The 21,364-nt window shown below is 42.0% G+C and overlaps 1 protein-coding gene across 1 annotated transcript in view; it reads right to left on the bottom strand.

The window, feature by feature from the left end:
* The window catches only part of CCDC197 (coiled-coil domain containing 197), a 212,589-nt gene that overhangs the window by 98,783 nt on the left and 92,442 nt on the right, over positions 1-21,364 (bottom strand). The window contains exon 4 of the mRNA XM_069208233.1: positions 11,622-11,779. Within this exon, the coding sequence (XP_069064334.1) occupies positions 11,622-11,779 (158 nt within the window). The remainder of the gene's footprint in view (positions 1-11,621; positions 11,780-21,364) is intronic.

Here is a 21,364-nt window from a genome sequence, read left to right as displayed (position 1 = left end):
AGGTGAGGTACCACTTTTATTGGAAAATGTCAGGGGAAATGATAGGTGGTAAGATATTTGTGTCTCCTTGTAGATTCCAGAACTTTCCATCACAGGAATGTGAGGAGAATGTGTATTTCGGTCAAGGTTTGAGGTTTGCAAGAGCTGCTGGGTTTGAAAACCTGGTGCAAGCCACGCAAGCCACACCATCCTGGAGTCCTCGGTTGTCTAGTTTTGAAAAATGTGCAGGTGAGTTAGTTTTCCCTAAATGCCCACAGCTAGCCACATTGCAAAGAAAGAGTCCATTTTCATTGGAAAAATGTGATGTGTTTGCTGCATTTTGGGGCATTTCCTGTCACGGGCAGTAGCCCTATCCACACAAATGTGGTACCATTTTTAACCAGGAGACTTGGGAAAGAACTAGGGGGGTAGAAAATGTGTGGCTCCCTGCAGATTCCAAACGTCTTCCCCACTGAAATGTGAGGAAAATGCTTGTTTTTTTAGTCAAAGTTTGAGGTTTACAAAGGTTAAGAAAACCTGGTGGTAGCCACACGTTGCCCCACCGTGGAATCCCCCATATGACTAGTTTTAAAAAATGTACATGTTTTCCAGGTTTCCCTAGGAACCTGCTGAGCTAGGGCCCAAATTCCACAGCTACTCACATTGAAAAAAAGTGTCAGTTTTCAGTGGAAAAAATGTGATGTGTCCATGTTGTGTTTGGAGCCGTTTCCTGTCTGTCTCAAGCACTAGGCCTACCCACAAAAGTAAGGCACTATTCTTATCTGAGACATGTGGAAACACAGACTAGTAGAACATTTGTTATTACCTATTTTATTTCTTGGCATTAGTGCATTCCAAATGTAAAGCAGTGTGTAAGAAAGGAGACATTATGGTAAATTGCCCTTTGAATCACATGGTAATATGGGTACCCACAAACTCAGTGATGTAGAAATAGCCATTGCTCATAAACTCTGTATGAGGTGTCAGAAATGGATAGGTTTCTTTGATACCCATTTATCATTCTTTATATTTTGCCATATGAATTGGCATATACCCATACGGAATGAAAAACCATTGTATGGTGCAGTTCATTTGTTGCCTCTGGGTACCTCAGATTCTTGGAGAACCTACAAACCCTATATAACCCTCAACCAGAAGTGTTGAACAGACATAATGGTATATTGCTTTTGTATATTGGCCATTGTGACAAAATGTTACAAATGAAAACGTTGTCACAAATGGCTGTTTTTGCTACTCCTTTTCAAGACTTTTTACATGCTCTTACAATGGTAGCAGTGGGGTAGGAAATACACATCCAAGAAAAGTGTGGCTCTAATCCGAGAGATAAAACGTTAATTAGTACAATAGTCTACATAAAGTAACGGTGATCACCATACAAACATCCAGCTACCCATGATGTGACACGAGTGACCGAAAGATCTTTCTCAGGACTGTGAAGCAGTAATAGTTATGAAGTTAGCTGTCAGGGTAAAATATAGTTAATTGGGAAAGTAATGGGCTCCAATGTGATGATGGGTGGTCCAATACATCTTCGTAAATGTGCCTAATGTAGTACGGCCCGGTAGCAGTACCTTTATTTCAGACCATAATTAAAAAGAAATTATAAGAAATGTTGTTGTTCATCTGAATAGGCTCTCAAAACGTTTGGTACAATGGCATTAACAATGATGGTACATAGGAGCTTAAAGGCTGGAGCTAACACATGTAACTGTTCATTTGTACACTATACTATGGTATTCAATGCCTGGGGCACGAGTTAAGATGACTGGTAATGAACTTGGGAGAAATATCCTCTGTAGAAGAGGAATTAGGGAAGGATGTGTATTATAACTCGCGTTTTTATCTATACTTGTGTGGTTTGAAGTCTGGAACTAAATCTGGGATGCCCAAATGTGAGGGCAAGAGCTTGCTGATGACCTGCAATGTGGATGATAATGCCCTCTTGGACTACAAACTAAAAGACCTTCACTGTGCTCTAAATAGACTACACATTCATGTGGTGCAATACTCTCTGATAATACTTTAAAAAATACACATATTAATTCCTCTGCCTGAGATCCTTCAGGAAGAAGATGGTTGTTGACCAGAATAAATTTGGACATAATTAGTCACTCTAAATAACATGGCACTATGATAAATAATTTTTACCCGTGTTGACTATTTATGATAAAGTGGACCTCAACACACTATCTGGTTGATATTCAATGGGATGGATACTTGTGAAGTCATTCAGTATTAAAACCTTTTTTTTTTTAAATGAATACCTATGATTTGCTAAGGGTCTCTAGTTCACTTATAATCTCTGCCATCTCAGGTTCTGCAAGAAGCTATAAATACAGAGTAAGGGCTTAGATCAGCTTAATATAAATATTTAGCTTAATTTCTGTTGTGAATATGGAAAGCAGGTAATAACTGCTTGGATCTATGATGAGTTGGCCCTACACAGACCATTTTTATATCCTGGATGCATATTGTGGACTGCGAAGTATCGTCTGAGATGAAACTGACTTTCAGAATGTTTTCCAAAACAGTGAAAGAGGCCACAGAACAACTGTTTTAGAAGGAAACTCGCTTGGCAATTGAGAGTAAATGTGTTCCATTATAAGTGTGCGGGTAGTGTCCTTTTCCTAAACGTCTGTAAATGGTTGATTACCCAGAGCTTAGTTGAGAGTGATGGGTAATGTTTAGATATATAGTACTCCGAGCATGGAGTGGTGTACTGATAGATCAACACACATGCAGACTGTGAAAGGACAAAATTAGATTTCACTTTCTACAGTCATTTCCGTGGTGCCTAGAGTACACATTATTTATCAAATAAATAACTGGCAGTATGACTTAACAATGGCACTCATGAGTATGTGTAGACCATAAAAACAGTATACATGTCCTGAGAAGATGCCCAGTGATATGTGTGACAGGAGACAACTCTTAAGTAAACCTGTTAATAATGATATCAATTTTTAATACCGGAATGAAAAATAGTGACTTTATAAACTATTAACTAATTGAATGTTGCTATCAAAGAGAACAATGCACAATACATTTTGGGACCACTGATGCCCCTTATTGCTCACTGTTGTGTGTTGTAACTGATGCTCTTCACTGAGTATAGCCACTGATGTATATACTACCTGGCACACGTAATACATGTAGTAATGTGCAAACTGCGTGTGTCATCACCGTCTACCCTATATTGGGTGTACGTTCTTAAAACAATCCTGTTTTTTCGCAACAAATTCCGTTAGATTTAGTTTTACTACTTGCAAACTTTCTGGTAAACTAATTCAAAGACTAAAACAATAAGACTGTAGATATCAGTGTTGAACCTGTTTTTCTTTTCCAATTGCTCACATTTAAAATATCTGGCATATACATGTCACATATATAATCTCTGCAAACATAGAAATGCCACACATTTGCATACTGTAAAGATATTAACTGTGCAGACACCTCAACTGAAGATGAAATCGGAAATGCCCAAATTTAGTCTGTCTAAAAAATGGGATGCATTTCATGAGTGGCCTTTTCCAATGAAGAAAAACTGTTTATGGCCTCATGTTTACGAAAAGCAACATTGAAGATTTGTTAACAATGTTATCAGACCTCATTAGTTATTACAGAAATACATGTAAGACCTCATACTTTTTGCCGACCTGAAAAAAGCTCCATATCTCTTCAGGTGTGCAGGACCAGAGTCTCTCATCAGATGATGAAGAGTCCGACGGGTCATACTAATGAAGAAGATATCAGGACATTACAAACTTTGCCTTCTGATGACATTATTATGAATGAAAAACAGGAGAGTTGATGGGTCACCACGGTAGGAGCCTGTTGTGTTTCCAGGTAAGCTCTGTCATGGGGGTTTTGAATGAGTTTACATATAAGCCCAGCGCTCACAATGCTGCAACATCAACCAGCTTCATCATTGGGCCCCGGGCACCAAAGAGACAGACAGGCACTGTACCAGGAGGACCAGGGGACTGCAGCAGCAGCACTTCCGGCTGCAACATCCCTGGTAGCAGTGCAGCATTCATGAAACTGTGAAATAATATGATGTAAACTGATTTGCATATGCTGATCTGAACCCTTGACAGTATTCGCCAATGTTTAAAAACATGGCATGCAATTATTTTTTCACAATGTGTTAGTACACATTTCTGAATCCTTTAATCATGATGAACAAGGGCATATGTGTGTTATTGCAACCAAAACAGTCATTGCTGAAAATTATGGATTTGAAATATGCATTTTACATCCTTTTCACGAAGGCCCAAGACTTCAATGATTCAGTTGCATGGGACTCAAATACTTTGAATTTACACTAGATTTATAATGCGGATAAAATTCAAGAGTTTAAAGTGGCATTTGTATGCATTAATAACCCAAGGCAATGTGGGTGGGAGCCCGGGTGTTTTCTCATAAGCAGGAGAGTTAGACAACATCGATAGAAGACTAAAGCAGTTTGCACGCAGTACAATGCAGATAAACGGCTTACTTTCAATTAATCCAAAAAGATCCATTATTCATTGCCAGAAGACGTGCTCGGTGATTCAGGGGAAGTAAATGACATTGAAGTCAGGTTTCCTGTGTCCAGAGCTGAGAGATTGTTGAACAATGCCCCAGTTTGATACTTTTTGCACAATCGCACCTAGTTTTTGCTAGATTTTATTGCTGGTTTTTGGCTCTGCACATCGACTCACTGCTGTCAAGTGCCCAGTGTATGTTTTTTTACATCGTAAACATTCTGAAATGGTATATACCCAATTGGCATATCTGATTTACCTATAAGTGCATGGTATAAGGTACAAAGTATACCCAGAGACCGTAAGTTGAACGTCACTAGTGGTCGGCAACACACTAGAGTAACCATGTAAAACATGACTGCTGTTCTTCCACTAGTAATAGGGCAGCTCAGATTTAAACTGCAAATTCGACCAGTCTAAATAACGCTTCTTGACAGGCCTGGGCCCTACTAAGCTGGTCATAAATACCCATAAGAGAGAGAGAACGATATTTAAAAGCAGGACATGTAGATGTTTAATGTTGAACATGTCCATACTGTCACAATGTCCTCAAAGCTATTTCCACTGTAGCAGGGTTAGCTGTTCAATAGAAAAGCACTGGGATACTTGATTAAAGTTATCTCAACCTTTCAACCAGATAAAAAAAATATTATTGGACTTTTTAATATATTTAGTGCAAATCTAATTTATTGGTAAAGTCAGATTTGTAACAGATATTTTACAAAAATTACTTTTAAAGAGTCACATTTGCCTGCTTTAATGCTCTAGAAGACCATTGTCTGAGCTTCTAACTGTTACCCAGGAGTTAAATAGCCCCTTAATTAAGTGTGAACTGGCTTCCAGAGCTGAGACAAAAGGCTTGGGTGTGGGGAGGTGTTCTGTTTCTCAGACAGACTGACTATCTGAGCAGTGCCCAGCAACTTAACTATTTTCAAAGGGGTCTGTCCTGTCACAGGTAGATGTAGCCGACACTCGGGCCTTCCCACTCTATTGTCTTTTTATCCAGCCATGTACCAATCCAGTGGGAGAGGAGTTGCCCAAAGACCAGTTTTCTGTGTTCGGAGGGGGAGGTTTGCACATTTCCCGGGCCACACCTCTAGGGCAGTCACAGAAGCTCTACACAGGGGAAAAAAGTTTCTGCTGTGTTGGATTTAAATGGAGAGGGGCACTCTTGGATTGTTCACAGAAGGGCACACAGAAACTGCTGCAAATGTGGGTAGGGTTACCAGTGGGTACTTTTTTTCCTATTGGTTAGGAAGGGGCAAGAGTCACCTCCACCCACAGGCTAGTGCCACACATAAATATGGCACCTCTGGGTACCTTCTTCAGACCACTACTGGACCTGGGGAAGACAGATGAAGGACTGCATCTGTTGTGGTATCCTGGACATGAACCTAGTTGAATCTGCTCCCACTTTTACCCAGGATAAAGAAGTGGTATTCAAGGGTCAGTTTGTTGACTTTTTAAGTTGCAGGGACACAAAAGCATCCAGAAGCCCACTTTTCTGGATATTCCCAGCTGCCCAGTTCCCATCGGGCCTGCCCTTGACCATGCTGGTGGCTTCTGTGGAGTAAGTTCTGACCTCGAAGTACTATTCCTGGAACCCTTTGCTAGTGTCAGAGTGTACTCCTCTGGCCCCAACTACTGAATACCTTTCTGCAAAATGTTGCCTGGAGAACAGTCAACAGACTGGGACCAACCTACCAGCTGATCTGCCGAGGGTGTACTGGCCTGGCAGTAAGCCTAACTTTGTTGTAGCTGTTGCTACTGTCTCTGCAGAACCTGTTGATGCCAAGACCGCTTCAACTCCATCTCAGAGGCCCCGCCTCAAAGCCGAGATTGATGAGGATTGGATCAAAGCTGAAGATCTCTGGATGTGAACACTTGAACTTCTCCTGCTCAGTCTTCCCACCTTTGTCAATGACCACATCAGGACCTCGTCCTCCACAATTCAACACTATCGAGCCCTGCTTCAGCTTTAGCCTGATGCTTTCGACAAACCCATTAATGACCTTTCCACATCCGGAACTGTTTATAAGAAAGAGGGTCTCTTTTTGACTGGGGAAAACCCAGTCTCAATATCTGACCTGCCATCAGCTGTTGTTAGCTTTAAGTTTTGACTGTGCCCCAGTCTAGCACGACCACTAGCCCATGGGTGGCGTTAAGCGCTTTTGGTTCTATTTTGCTTCAAAACGTTAAAAACTGATATCTCCCATTCTCCTTATTTGATTTTGTCCTGTTGATGTCATTGTCTTCAATAAAATAGCCTCTATTTTTATAAATTGGAGTGGGATATTTATTATGTTTTTTACTATTTAATTGCTTTAATACTTGCCTTACACTTTTTCTTAAGTTGAGCACCTCTGCTCTGTGCCATAGCTACCAGGGGTTGAGTTTAGGTTTAAATTACTGAAAACCTTCAATGGACCTAACAAATATAGTGCTATTATGACTTGTGGTGGGCTACCATCGACGCAAAGTAATAATCCCCTTTCTCAAAGAGATTTATTGAGCTTTTACCCTTAGCTGTGCAAAGAGCAAAATTTACCACTTGTGAACTTTGAAATCACAAATTTCAGATTGAAATAAAACTACACTACTAAATGATCTATGTGCCATAAAGGAATGCTGGTTTTGTTTAAAATTAGATTTCATTTTAAGTCTATGCAGAGTCAAAATACTGGATTGTTTTAATTAAGTAAATGCAGGAGCATTTCAGCAGGCCAGATCACTTTCATGAATGGGAAACACTAGAAAACATTTTATGACTGTGACCACAGGTGAAACCCTGAAGGAGATATTTATCCAACTCATGCCCAAACTAATGGTTGAGTAAACTACTTACAGACCTAAAGGAAGCAGGTATTGAAAGGTAATACATTTCACATTAACTGTACTACTGCAGGAGTTTGCAATAGACTCCAGCATACTTGCAAGCATTGTCCATAAGCACCATACACGCAGCTCCAGAACATCATATTCTTATGAATGTGAAGAATTTGCTCTAAATGTTAAAAAGAAAATGGAATCCAGGACTCTTTTAGATGATCATAGCCACCTGTAGGTGGAGATTCTAACAAGAAACCTGTAAAATCCTGGGAGCCAGCAGCAGCAAAACCGAGGACAGAAATCAGGTACCTGCTTTCTCAAAGGATCTTGAAGACGCCCTGATCTAGACAAAATTCCTTCATGATAATTGGGCATCTCAGAATTCTCCTCAATTTTGTAGGCCATTACAAGAATGAATGAGATGTTAACCAACTGTTTTGTGTTTTCAGACAACTACAAAATAGAGAATTTTTTTAGGTCAGCAACATCACATGGCAAGTTTAATTCCGGATTCTGCTGCTCATTCAATATGACCATGGACAATGATCAGCCACAGTCCACTGATAGGCCCCTAGGAACAGAAAGAAGAGCATCCTTTCTTCTATCGCATAGGAGGCTGGTGTAGCAGATATGACATCAGATGACTTTTGACCTGATGCATCACATGACATTTCAGTGCATGACCCTCGCTGTGCATTCATTTCTATTAATTCCAGAAAAATGTGGTAAACATTTCAGCTTTTTTGTATATTTTGTCTATAATATATAATATTCTAAGCCTTTTTCAAGGAGAATTAGATTTAACAGGAATGTGTCATGCTCTTACTTTAGAGACCAAAGCTTTTGATATGAATATACAAATCATACAGATTTTGGTCTTAGACCACACATGTCTAACATAGTTCCAAAAAGGCAACATGAATGATACGCTGTCAGGATTTTCAGGATAAAACACATATAAATACAATGCACTTAAATACAATTCATTCAAGTAGTTAGTGGTCGGTTTTTCTGAAAACAATGCTTGAATCTAGTCCTTCTGGACCTTCACAGTACAACCCTGACAGCACAGCAATGCCTTTGGAGTATGCCTATTTTAATATAAGATGAGACTTCAGGCAGGAAAGCTATGCCTCAGTGTCAAACTCATCATGCAGATTCTGACTTTAGTACACAGACAGGCAGGCAGCACAGACCTGACAAGCTCAGGTGGCAGGCACTTGGAATATTGAGCTCCTGCAGGCTTAGGTCTCAGCTAATCCTTAAATTACAGAGATCCTAACAGCTCAAGCATCAGAGACGAAACCTGTCCTTCATCCTACATTGATCTCAGTGCCAAGAATCAAATAGCAGGACCAGACTGTACAGATCATAAAGGTTGAAGCCTCACACTTTTTCCTAAAAAGATCACATGGGCTTAGGAATAAAAGTAGTATCCATCAGTCTATATGAATTCTACAGGTTCTGATTCCGGATAGCACAACCATTCCCCAGGCACTAATCTTACAGGTTCTGCTTTGTAGAGAGCAAATAGTTTGCCAACGTTACACAAAGTGTGCAGGATTAGAAAGCAAACCATACTTTTACAGAGGTATCATAGGCTCAGAGCCCGAAGCAATCATTCAGTTACATATTTTGAAAGATCAGATTAAGCTTACACAGATATTATGATATCTGGCTTCAGAAAACAGACCTTCATGTTACACTGATCTTCAGGCTGTGGTTTTAGACAACAGAACCACCAATCAGCTTACACAACAGATTTGTCTGGTTCTGCAAAGCAAATTTATATTTCTATGGTGTCAAGTACGGACGTAAACAACAGAACTATTTATATTTGGATGCACGGATGTTTTCGGGTCAACTCAAATATCATAACTATACCCCACATGCAATAGATTTTATAGGTTCATGATTCATTTAGCAAAGATAATGCAAGCTCCGGTATCACACAGCAATCATAGTTGTATAGTTTTTACAGGCATAGGAGTTGAAGCTATCCCTAAGGTTAGCAAAACCAGCATTTTGAGCTGCGCGATGTCTATAATTAGAGAAAATGAAATTCCGACCGTTATTATGATCATTTCATAAACTCAGACTAAATGCACATCATCAGACGCTGAGATTAACCTTTTAACATATTCTTCTATTGCATAGTTTCCCATCTGCTTACATCTATGATGGACCATGAGACCTAGCCCTGACCACATTCTTGGCATCTGTAGCTAGCAAGCAGGCAACTAGGCAACATGTAAACTAGTTAAATGAGTCTATGATCAGTTTGACAATAGATACTTCTTTGGAGACTCCTGGATAGTTCAACGTGCCTTCAGCTGTCCTAAAGAGAGAGCTTATAATAACATTTTGAATAATTTAATTTAATTTATAAAGGTTAAAGAGCACGTTCTCTAAAGCTATGCAAGAAGTTAAACAAATGTTATGATGTGCAAACTAGCTATGTTCTCTTTCAAGAGGGATCAAAAGAGTAAAGAGTGGAAACAGAAAAGAGAGAGATGGGACAAGAGACCAAGATTTAGGTCTCAAAGAATAGATGGGATCAACATTGTAACATAATGTACAGGTGCAATATAACAGAAAAGTAATTTATAGAGTGTTCATTTGGCAAGCGGGTCTCTTGGCATTGAGAAGGACGCAAACATGGCCTACTAACTACCTAAGGAACTAACTGCTCATACTAACAGTTCCAGAGTGTGTGTAGCTGCACGCTTTAGAGGTGCTCAGAGGGCATTAAGCTTGTAGGGAGCTTTCTGCTGGTAACTCTATGAGGTTTTGGCAGTCCATAGCCTGTAAAGGGGTTAACGGGAAGAGGAGGTCTCCCTTTGTGATGGAGAAGTGGGGCCCACTTCAGTTGACCTTAAGGGCTGCATAGTATGGAATGGTGTTAGGTGAAAGCATTTGGATTTCCCAGGACCCCTCCAGACACAAGGCCATCCTCATCAACCAGTAGCAAAAAAGATGGAGAGAAATCACCAGAACTCCGAACCAATGATTCATGTGTATGCAAGCAGTAGGAAGTGGATTGCAGGTCACTAGTATTACAGTTACCAACCCAGGTAGGCAGGTTTATAGAACACAGGTATGATCCTGCTTCACTTCTGTGGTGTTGGACTAGCTCACAGTATTATCCTACAGTCTTTACAAACATGTTATGCTTTCTAGAGTTTAATTTTGGATAGTCATGGAGACCTGAGGAGGGAATTACTTAACATCTGCTCGCAAATGTCTCAGTGCCACCTCCCTATATATTACACATTCTGCCCCAGAACAGGTGTAGGAAGCTTCTGAGTTTACACCACCAAGGAAGAGGTAACTCGGCATGTGGTGATAACAGGATTTAGTGATATTAACACTTTTATGTAAAGTGAGATACAAGAATCAGAATGTGAGATGTGGAATCCCTATGAGCCTCCCATAGTCTGAGAATATCTGTATCTGCTATGACAGAAGCAAAGTATGTTTAAAGAAACCTTCAGAATATGGCACTCAGCCTACCTTGCATATTTTGTCATGGCACCAGACTGAAACTTGTATCAGTGTGTCCTGGGCCCTAATAACAATATAGCTGGGAGAAAAAGTGGAAAAGGATCTGGGAGCAGTGGCTGAACCCAAAGTGTTGGGCACCCTCTGCAGAATGTGGTGAGGGACACCTGAGGCTCCCCCAACTCAAGTGATATTTATAGGTTATATGCTGAATAGAGAGCCCTTTAGAGTGGGGGCACCCAGTGCTGCCCGGACTCTAGGTGTCTATTTGGGAGCTGCAGCATCAAAATGTTAAAAACAATATAATCAAGAAAGAGTGAGTAAGATGGAATGGTACAGAAAGAAAACAAGAAATCACCAAGGACATCATGTTATGCAACCAGATAGCAAAGAGAAAAGGTTAAGAGGAATGTCCAGGTCATGAATCAAATGTGTCAAAAGAGAAATAAGAACATATCAACAGAAGACACGGACCACAAATGAATAGCATTATCCTCCATATCAAAAGCAGCTGAAACGTAGTGGAGGTAAAGAGTGATACAAGTTTGGAGTGAAGGACAGATGAGAGAATTACTGCAAGACAGAAGAGCAAATTATGTGAAGTAGGCTGATCGCATACCATACTTCACAGGACATATAAGAAAACGGATCCAAATTCAAGTCAACTCACTCCCTGTGTATACTGTATTGAGCACAAGTAAACACTCACTGCATGTGTGAAGAAGTGAATCCCTGGAGGAGCAGGTGTGTGGATGGCTCTCATACCTGACTCGCATTTCCTCTAGCTGTTGGGTCAGTTCTTCTAATTGTTTCTTCTTGATTTCATTTTGTTTCAGTTCTTGCTGGTACTTCTGAATAGCTCGTCTTCTCTTAGCGTGGTTGTCCTTCACGAAACCATCAAACTTCTCAACTTTATCATTGTTCTGACAAGAAGAAGAAATTGTGCATTCTAATCAGGTGAGGAAGGTGGCAAATATGCAACACCCTCCACATGGTTTAAGCCCTGACACTCCATCGTTTGACCTTCAATCAAGGTCGGGTCCCTGCCGAAGAGTGAAAGGGTGAAAGGAACTTGGCTAGTCTCATTCATCAGAATACATTTACATTACTTGATCCATACCTTTTTACTTCTGTATGAGAATGTGAAGCTAAGCACTGCAAGAGGAATGCCATGATTGTTTTGTATTCAATACTTGGTTGCATGTGAAGTGTTGTGCTTTGTTATTTAATGAATGCTTTCACAATGTATGTATCTGAATTGGCCACGGATAGTTGCCTGTACTTGGTAAAAATGAGTGACACAGAAAAACCTCTGTAAACTCTTGGCTCGACTTTCTTAGGTGTCTGAATTGAATTGTTTGTTATAAGTAACAAGAGAAATGTGAAACACACACAAAGTATAGATTAGTGCACCCCAACATTAACATGTTATGACCAAAGAGTCGCAAAGAGATTCTCTGGCACGAACTGATATAACTGTGCCCTTTAAATTATTTGACTATACGGGGGTATCTTATTCAGTATCAAACATAAAAAGGTTTTTATGCCTCAATATGTAAACTATTCTTTCAGCCCCAAACCATCATTTGTTTCTGCCATATTTCCGTCACCCACAGTTTGTTTCAAATATCAGACAAAGAATCTTTATAATGTGGACCTCATAATGGTGCTATGTCGCTAATAAAATTGCTCAACCTCTATGCCATCATTCTAAATAATAATAATACTGTTTCGTGAAAATTACGTTTATTTGTATTTTTCTTTGCAAATTGTTGTGTACTTGAATTATTATGACATAAAAATGTTGGTCCCTCAGTTCGTGCTTTTGTATTTTGCTGCTGGATCGGGAGTCGGGGAACTCTTCATTTAGAAGTTTGCTCCTGACACATCCTTGGGAACGGACAGGTGAAACATACCAGAAGTACCTATGTCGAAAGGTACAGACGGTGACTTCTCTCAAACAAACATTGCGTCCCACCAGCATAGCCCCATTCCTCGTGATTTTATTAGAATCTAAGATTGACAGCAGTTCCTGGTATAACTATATATTCCTCGTACCTGAAAGTGGGGCTTAATGCACTAAAAAGCCATGTCATCCAAACCGTTCTTTTCTTTTGCCTGTACTGTGGTGCTTATATCATAGCAGTCATGGTAGTTGCACACATCGGAGAACAAAAGTACCAACAGGTGCAAACAGAATACTTTAATGTGAACTTATATGAAGCATTAAGCTTACACCCCTGCCTGAACAGGATGCTTCACAGAGTGCAATGCAGCATCAACTAGATGGCATTTCTAAACAACCATATTTTAGAGCCTGTCATAAATGAGCAGATTATGGTGACTGGACGTGAAAGGAGGTTACAGTGGAAAGAAAGTGCAACAGCCTGCAAATAAGCCGTCCTATTTAAGCAATCTTCAGCGTCATCTTACTTTTCCCCAATAGGTGATACACAACACAGAAGATCACATGTAACTGAAAAGCACAGAAGCCCAGTGTGAACATGGAATGGTACAAATCCAATCTCATTCATCTCTTAAACAACTCTTAGGAGGACCATTCTATTTCAGAAGACGTCTTCCGTGCTGTAAAACAAATACAATTACCAGCAAATCACCACTCCAAAAAAATGTAACACCCAGTGCCTTCTCTTGATGTATTGTGCGAACATGTGAGCACATGAAAATATTTGAACATTGCAGGTCAAAATCTAATTAAATCTATTCAGCACCCCGATCGTCACACATTCCTAGTCTTGGCCAAGAAGTCCCCAGCGGTGAATTATAAGTGCAATTCTTTGCAAAGCCATACTCGATCCATGCCTTTCCATGCCTTTCTCATGTCCACTGAAATACATCACCTGACATCATGAACTTTATTAACCAGGTCTTCCAAGGTGCTCAAAATAGTGAGCAGACCCAGATAAGGGTGAGGATAATGACCTGGAAGGACCACTTGGCATATGCCCTGCATTCTACACCCTAGGCAAAGAGACATCACGTGGTACTACATGCATACCTGCAACCTATCAACGCCCTCAAATGCAAACACAAACACTCCAGTCAAGTTCAGCACAGGTGTATGTAACATCCTCCCCAGCCTGGGTACCCACCAATGACTATGCCACACCCAGAGCTGTAAATCACATGTCTTTATTCCTCCGCATGCACCTTTGAACTGCAACATTCTAAACCAAGCTTTCATTAAATTCTATTCTAGTGATTACATCACACTGATAGAGTCATTTTGGAGCCAGAAAGGTTCTGTCCTAAAACATGCAGAACACTACATCTCCCCCTTTGTTAAATAAAATATATATTTTTTTTTAAATCAGTAGACATACAAAATGTATTGAAACATGTACAACTATATCTCTGCGGAGATGTGGGGCTGCAGCTCGAGTCATCTTTCGGGTCAAGGAAAGCAGTGTCCGTGGGAGCAGCAGCATCTGGAGCAGCTCCACTGTGCAGGGAGTACCGCCTGCAGGCAGACACCGCAGTGAGTGCAGATGACATATCCTCTGGCGAGGACCAGAGCCTCACAGTCAGTGCACCTAATGAGGTACAGGTGCAAGGTGAATGGGGGTCAGTAAGAGAAGGAAGATTACTTGGGGGCCTGTAAAGGGTGGAGAGGACAGGCTCAGGAAATCGAGGAAGCCTCCTTTCAGGTCCAGTGCTTGGCCCCCATGTATACGGCTCTGAAAACCACATAGATATTCTCTCAGGTCCTTGAAGGAGAAAGGAGTAGCAACTTTGGTTTTATATAGGTCTGATAGCAATACAGAAACATAATCCCTGGGAAAGGAGCCCTCTTTGTGTAAATGTGCCAAACAGGGGTGCAAGAAGATTTTAGAGCCATGTTTAAGGCGCAGATTAGGTTTCCTATCTCTGTAATCTCCGTCTTCAAGACAATAGAGAAAACGGACAAGGGTGCCCTGGTAAAATCACAGGAAGGGGTCAGGAGGGGCAGACTGTGACAATTTCAATGAAGGTCTCTGGACTTGATGCTGGAGGAAGGGTGGGGGCATAGCATGACAGGGGACCTTTAACCCCACAGAAGAGGCATTGATGTTTCACACAGGCTCTGCCGCCCCAATCCAAACTGGCTTAGGCATACACATTCCTCTGACAAACAAGTTCCAGGTCCTAACAGATTCCACTGTAGTTAGAATAGAGGAAGATGGCACTCCAGAAACTGGGAAGAAATCCACGCAACCTTCACAGAATTTGAGGTACTCCAACTTGTCTACTGCAGAAAAGGTATCAGTTGGCTGTTCTTCAGGAGCTAGTGAGGGCACACATGGGTGCTGTCAGCAGACTGAGGGATCGTCATTGTCAGAACTACTACTTTCTTTGAATGAAGATATGATGCAGAAATTTGAGACCTCGGACCAGAACCAAAAGACGATACGTGGGGTCCGTCAGGAACTGGATGATAAGCTGGATGCCTTGGCTCACCAGACTGATCTCCTTGAAGAGGGAATAGCCCAGATAAAAGAACATTTTACAAAGAACACAAGGGAAATTGAAATCTTATAGCACTAAAACAAGCATTTGAGGGAGGATGTAGAAATGCTAGAAATTCACTCTAGAAGGAATAACTTACGCCTGTTGAATATCCCTGAGGAGGCAGAGGGAGCAGACATCAGGGCATTTGTGGTTAATCAATTGAAGAAGGGCTTCCTCAAAGACAGGCCAGATGTTCACTTAGAATCAGACATTCAAAGGGTGCGCCAGGATCTTTTTAGGTGGAACTCTATCGGTAAATCCCCAAGGAAGATGCAGGTTAATTTCCAACCTTATACCTTAAAAGAATTAGGGGGTCATTCTGACCCCGGTGGGCGGCGGGAGCCGCCCGCCTGGAGGGAACCGGCAGAATACCGCTGCGCGGTCAAAAGACCGCCGCGGGTATTCTGGGTTTCCAACTGGGCTGGCGGGCGACCGCCAAAAGGCCGCCCGCCAGCCCAGTGGGAAACACCCCTCCATGAGGATGCCGGCTCCGAATGGAGCCGGCGGAGTGGAGGATGTGCGACGGGTGCAGTAGCACCCATCGCGAATTTCAGTGTCTGCTGAGCAGACACTGAAATTCAAAGTGGGGCCCTCTTACGGGGGCCCCTGCAGTGCCCATGCCATTGGCATGGGCACTGCAGGGGCCCCCAGGGGCCCCACGACACCCCTCACCGCCATCCTGTTCCTGGCGGGCGGAACCGCCAGGAACAGGATGGCAGTGAGGGGGTCGGAATCCCCATGGCGGCGCAGCAAGCTGCGCCGCCATGGCGGATTCCCATGGGCAGCGGAAAGTCGGCGGTACACCGCCAACTTTCCGCTTCTGGCCGCGGCTGTACCGCCGCGGTCAGAATGCCCGGCGGAGCACCGCCAGCCTGTTGGCGGTGCTACCGCCGACCCCGGCCCCGGCCTTCTCAGCTGTCTTGAAAATAAAATCACTATCCTTTAATTTATACACATACTTGATCAGATCACACATAGGAAGACTTGCAGCGCAACTGCAGTGGGAACGTGAGGGGAAGATGAAGGAATTATGAAATCCAGTTTAAGTTCCCAGCAGGTTTAAAAGTGATGTGGAGGAACAAGATACACAATGTAAGGGAAGTCAGTGAAGCAGAAGATGATTTACTAAAGAAAGCTAAATCTTCTGCAAGCTCCTAGAAGTAGAGGGCGATGTTTCAATAATCTAATGATTTACTAATTTTGAAAAGGTGCCCATCCCTTGCATTGATCTTTATTTTCTTCCCTAGGCATAGTGGGGGTGTAAGGTAGGGGATAAAAGGTTAGGCTTAGCACAATAAAATGTGCTTGTATAGTGATCATGAAGTGGAAGGGATTAGAGATAGAATAGGGAAAGAGTAATTGGCACGTTGGGTTTTTCTCTACTGGAGGCCCTATAGACATGATGACAACGCCAGATGTATTTGGAAGGGTTCTGCAGGAGGGTGCTCAATGCTGGGGAGCACGTGGTACAAAAACAGAAAAAGAACTGTCCTCAGTAGGCTAAAAAACAAAATTCCCAGCAAAACCCTACACGAGGAGATGAGTATGCTGAGGAAAATTTATAAGCAACATAGGTACAGGGGTCAGAGGTAGGGATAATGAGCTGGAACGTAATGGCTTAAGAGGCAGGAAAACACTATGATTGGGTCAGGAGAAGTTAAAGGATGCTACGGCCAAAATCATTATACTGCAAGAAACCCACCTAAGTAAATCAGAGTGTCTGCAAGCTTTCTTAAGATGTTTATGGGTGCAGGAGGTAGTGGCCTCCAATCAATCTTGCAATACTAAGGGGGTTGCTATACTTGTTAAGAAGAACTGTGTAATTAAAGTTGTTTATCATAAGACAGATGGTTCAGGTAGATGGGTCCTAGCTACCTTAGAAAAGAAAGGGTATGAGTGGTCATGTGTGGGGAATTGTGGACCCAACTGTGACGAATCTAGCTATTTGATTGTCCTAGAACACCAGCTGGTACAATTCACCTCCCCGTATACGGTAGATGGCGACTTCAATGTAGCTCGTGATAATAAATTGGACAGAACATTTAAGGTTAAATATACGAACATGCAAAAAGTGAAGGTTAGGTTAAGAGATCTGATGCGGGGCTTGGGTTTGATGGCTATAAGATGGGAATAGGGTGGCAAGCAAAGAGGGCACATTTTCTTTAGCAAAACATATGGGCACAACTTCCGCATAGACCGTTTTCTTCTGAATAAGTCCCTGGCTCAATATGTTAAGTCAGTAACAATGTCCCGGCCACGATGTCTGAGGATGATGAAGTGCATTTAAAAATAGAGCTACTAGAGACACAGCCTAGTGGGTGGTGTACATTGGTTAGAACACTACTGCAAGATGGTGAAATAATAGCTTATCTCAAGAGTCCAGGACCTTCTTTCAGAATAATAGTGGGACTGCTAGTGAGCATATAGTATGGGAAGCCTATAAAGCATTTTTGAGGGGGTGTATAATTAAGGCAGCTGGGGGAGATGATGGACAGATGTGGCCTGAAGGAAAGGGAAATCCAGGTCTCAGCTCAGCTGTTGGCAGAACATGTTGCAAATCTCAAGGATGAACTAAAGAATCTACAAGGCAAGTTTAAGACCACCCTTCAGCAAAAGGGTATGAGATGGATGAAATACGAACAGAATGCAGCATTTCAAGTATGGGGGAAGAGAGGAGCATTTTTGGCATGGAAATCAAAGACAGAGCTGGTCAGGAATCGTATAGGTACTTTGGTGGGAGCAGCAACAGAAAAAGTATAGAAGGCAAAGCAAGATGTTAGAGCAGAATTGTCAAGAACTTTGAGTGCAGTTTACCCTGAAGATCTAGATCCAGACCACAGGATATCAAGGACTGACTGTCAAATAAGGAGTTACCTAGTCTGTCCCAGGAGCGTACAGACTATTTGCAAGCTGAGATTAATGAGGTGGAAATTAGACGCTAACTGGCTAGTATGGAAAATGGCAAGGCAACAGTTTCGGTGGGTTCCCCACAGAATTATATCAATGCCAGGTCGAGAGCCTGGTCCCACTCTGGAAATCCTTAATTAATCAGACGTATTTAGACAATAAAGAGATCCCTTCTTCTTGGTATGAGGCAACAGTGTTTCTGATACTGAAACCAGGTAAAGACCAGAAAAAACAAGGGCACCCAATATTAGCCACTTGAGGCTGTAGTATACTGCTATGCACCCTTAACTTGGCCAGGAAAAATTGAGTACCAGTTTGGTGACCCTACATTAAAAAAAAAGTTTCCCTGAAGGTCCTTCAGCCAGAATTTTGAATCTGGGTCTCTGTAGGGAAAATTATTGGAATACATTAATACTCAGACTTGGCTCCCATCTGGGACTCCCCTGGAACTGCGGAATGGCTAAAGGACAGACTTACTCAAACATTACAGAGGATGAACTTTAAAAATTGGGGGATTTTAGAGTTGGGGAAGCCCTGATCACTTGGCAAGATTTACTGATGTGGGCAGGTGGGGAAGTGGGGAAGTTGAAATACTTTCAGCTATGTTCATGTTGGACTGCGCAGAGACTGACAAAGAGGAGTGAGTGGGAACAAAAAGCTCTTTCTAGAGGAGTTCAGAACCATCAATAAATAAGTGTCTCTGTAGTATTGGGATATGGCAGCTGCAGAGGACTCGAAAGGCATGGAGTCTTATCAGATCTCGAAGAAAGACTTGTCAGAGCACAGGCACCAGGATTTATAAAAAGTATCTTCTTTTTAAGACAGTGAAACCAGCTCAGTTAAAGTGCAACTGTCTCTTTACACTTCATAGGCCCTACTGGGCCCCCCTAAAGATGGCCATGTTTGCACAAGGAATATTAAGGTATAAGAGATGCAGTGCAGCAGATGCAGATGACAAGCACATTTGTAGAAGGCCAAGTTCTAGCAGCTTTTGGAGCGAGTTCAGTGGGGTAATGAGTGAAATCTTGGATGCCGAAAACAAGGTAAGCCACACCCTGAAATTATTTGGTATTGACACAGGTATAAGTGTCTTGAATAAGTGGCAGAAGGGCCTATTATTTATTTCATTGCTGATAGATATAAAGGATAGAAATCTGTAGAAACTGGTTATCGCAGGATCTTCCATCCAAGCAGACTGGGTGATGGCAGCTAGCCTTTACTGTCAAAGGGATGTAGCCTGCAACAGAGGCCAAGAAAAGGTGGCTACCACTTGTAACCTGGTGTAATAATGCCATCACGGTCCAATGATTATCCTATTGCTCTACTGAGAGGAGTATAGGTATTGATAGAACATCACTCAGCAATGGTATAGCCAGGTAAGAAGTGGTAATGGCATCAAGCTTTCGCTCTTCAATAAGAGAGTGAACCTCCGGGCTGTGGAATGAGGGCCAAAATAAAAGGAAAAAAAACCTGCTGAGTGCTCTTTGAGTTATGAGTCATATTCACTAACTTGAACTTAACACGCCTCCCCCAAGGGAGCCTTGGACTGCCTAACCATAGCTACCACTGAGAATCAAGTTCAGAAGGGGTACTTGGCCCAGTTGCTCAGGATCCATAGTGGGGCGGCCCCAAGGACATCAGGAGCAAAAGGCCTCAAACAGCACGGTTGGGCCCAGTAATGTCTGAGTGCCCTGTGTCCCTCTGAAAGGGACTCTGACTGTCAGGGTTTAGCATCATCATTTGAAGTTGGGGGGGGAAGATACTTTTTTGGGGGGTTGGTCCTTAAAAAATGCATTGTACACCCACAAACACATTAGCCTGTGAGTAAAAGGAACAGGCCAAGAACACCACCATACTAAACAAGGGGGCATAGTTACACAGTTTTCCATAGGTAAAAATAAAAAATAAAATAAAAATAAAATATAAAAACGGAAAAGTTACATGTGCAACTGCAACTCTCACTTATACGTTTGTCTCACATAATGGTGACTAACATGGTGTTTTGCTGCACATTCACCCCCAAAGAGGTCTCTATGCAGTATTGACAAACAGCAGATGTCTATTGTTGCTCAACTCAATGGCATTCATTGTATCAATGTAAGACAGACAACAGGATGAGTAGACCAACCAGGATTAGAACCAAACACAGATCCTAGTGGATGCATTAGTGTGGTGAACCACCGGACACGGTTAAGAAGAAAGGCATTCTGGCTTGTTACCATTGTCTCTGGTCATGGGTTTTAATGCTAGTTTTGGGCCCATGCACTTCAGGAAGTGGAGGGATGTGCAACACCACTGTACAAAGCCCACATGAAGAACATTAATCAAGAATTTCGGGCACCTCACTCAGCTGTTCTGGGGCTTCATGGACTGGCACCTGCCTATTTTAAAGCATAATGCAAAAACATCTCATCAGATCAGCAGCATTGTTTCCAGCATTGGTGCAGTCTGAAAATATCCCTACCTTGTTTATTATTACATGAGCCTCGAACCTGATCACCACAGTGTTTATTGAGGTTACAACAGACTATCCCGAGGCTTGAAAATCTCAACAGAGTTTCTCTGAGCTGCATTTCCTACCAGTTGATAGGTTTTTGACAAAGCTGCGGCAACTGCCTATAGAGACTATTCTCAGAGAGGCAATGAATGGGGCCAAACATCTAGGGGCCGAAAGACTGCAAGAATGAGATTGTATGATAGGTCATTTACTCTTCATTCTAGATTGAAGCTCTGGAATTCTCCCAGTGTCCTTTGCAGAAAATGTAAATGTATTTGCCCATTATAGTGATCTATGCAACAATATATTGGCCAAATGCTCTGCTGATAATCTGAATTGGACCTTCTCTGTGTCCTTATCCTGCCCAGAATGCTGCTGTTCTCTCCTTTGTTCCCTTTATCCCGCTTAGTCCCACCCATAATTGTGTGGTTACATTTTTAAGGTGTAATTTTAAGCATGAATAAAATCATTTAAAAAGCATGCTCACATTTTGTGAATTGCAGTTACTTGCCCACTTAAGTGATGCTAAGATGCCCTATAGATACATCTATTAGTGCTAATTCAGCCTTGTTCACAAAAGGTTAATTTGCATTAA

The sequence above is a fragment of the Pleurodeles waltl genome, chromosome 9 (genome assembly GCF_031143425.1).
Source record: "Pleurodeles waltl isolate 20211129_DDA chromosome 9, aPleWal1.hap1.20221129, whole genome shotgun sequence".
Classification (NCBI taxonomy): domain Eukaryota; kingdom Metazoa; phylum Chordata; class Amphibia; order Caudata; family Salamandridae; genus Pleurodeles; species Pleurodeles waltl.
This window is presented reverse-complemented; position numbering and strand designations above follow the sequence as displayed.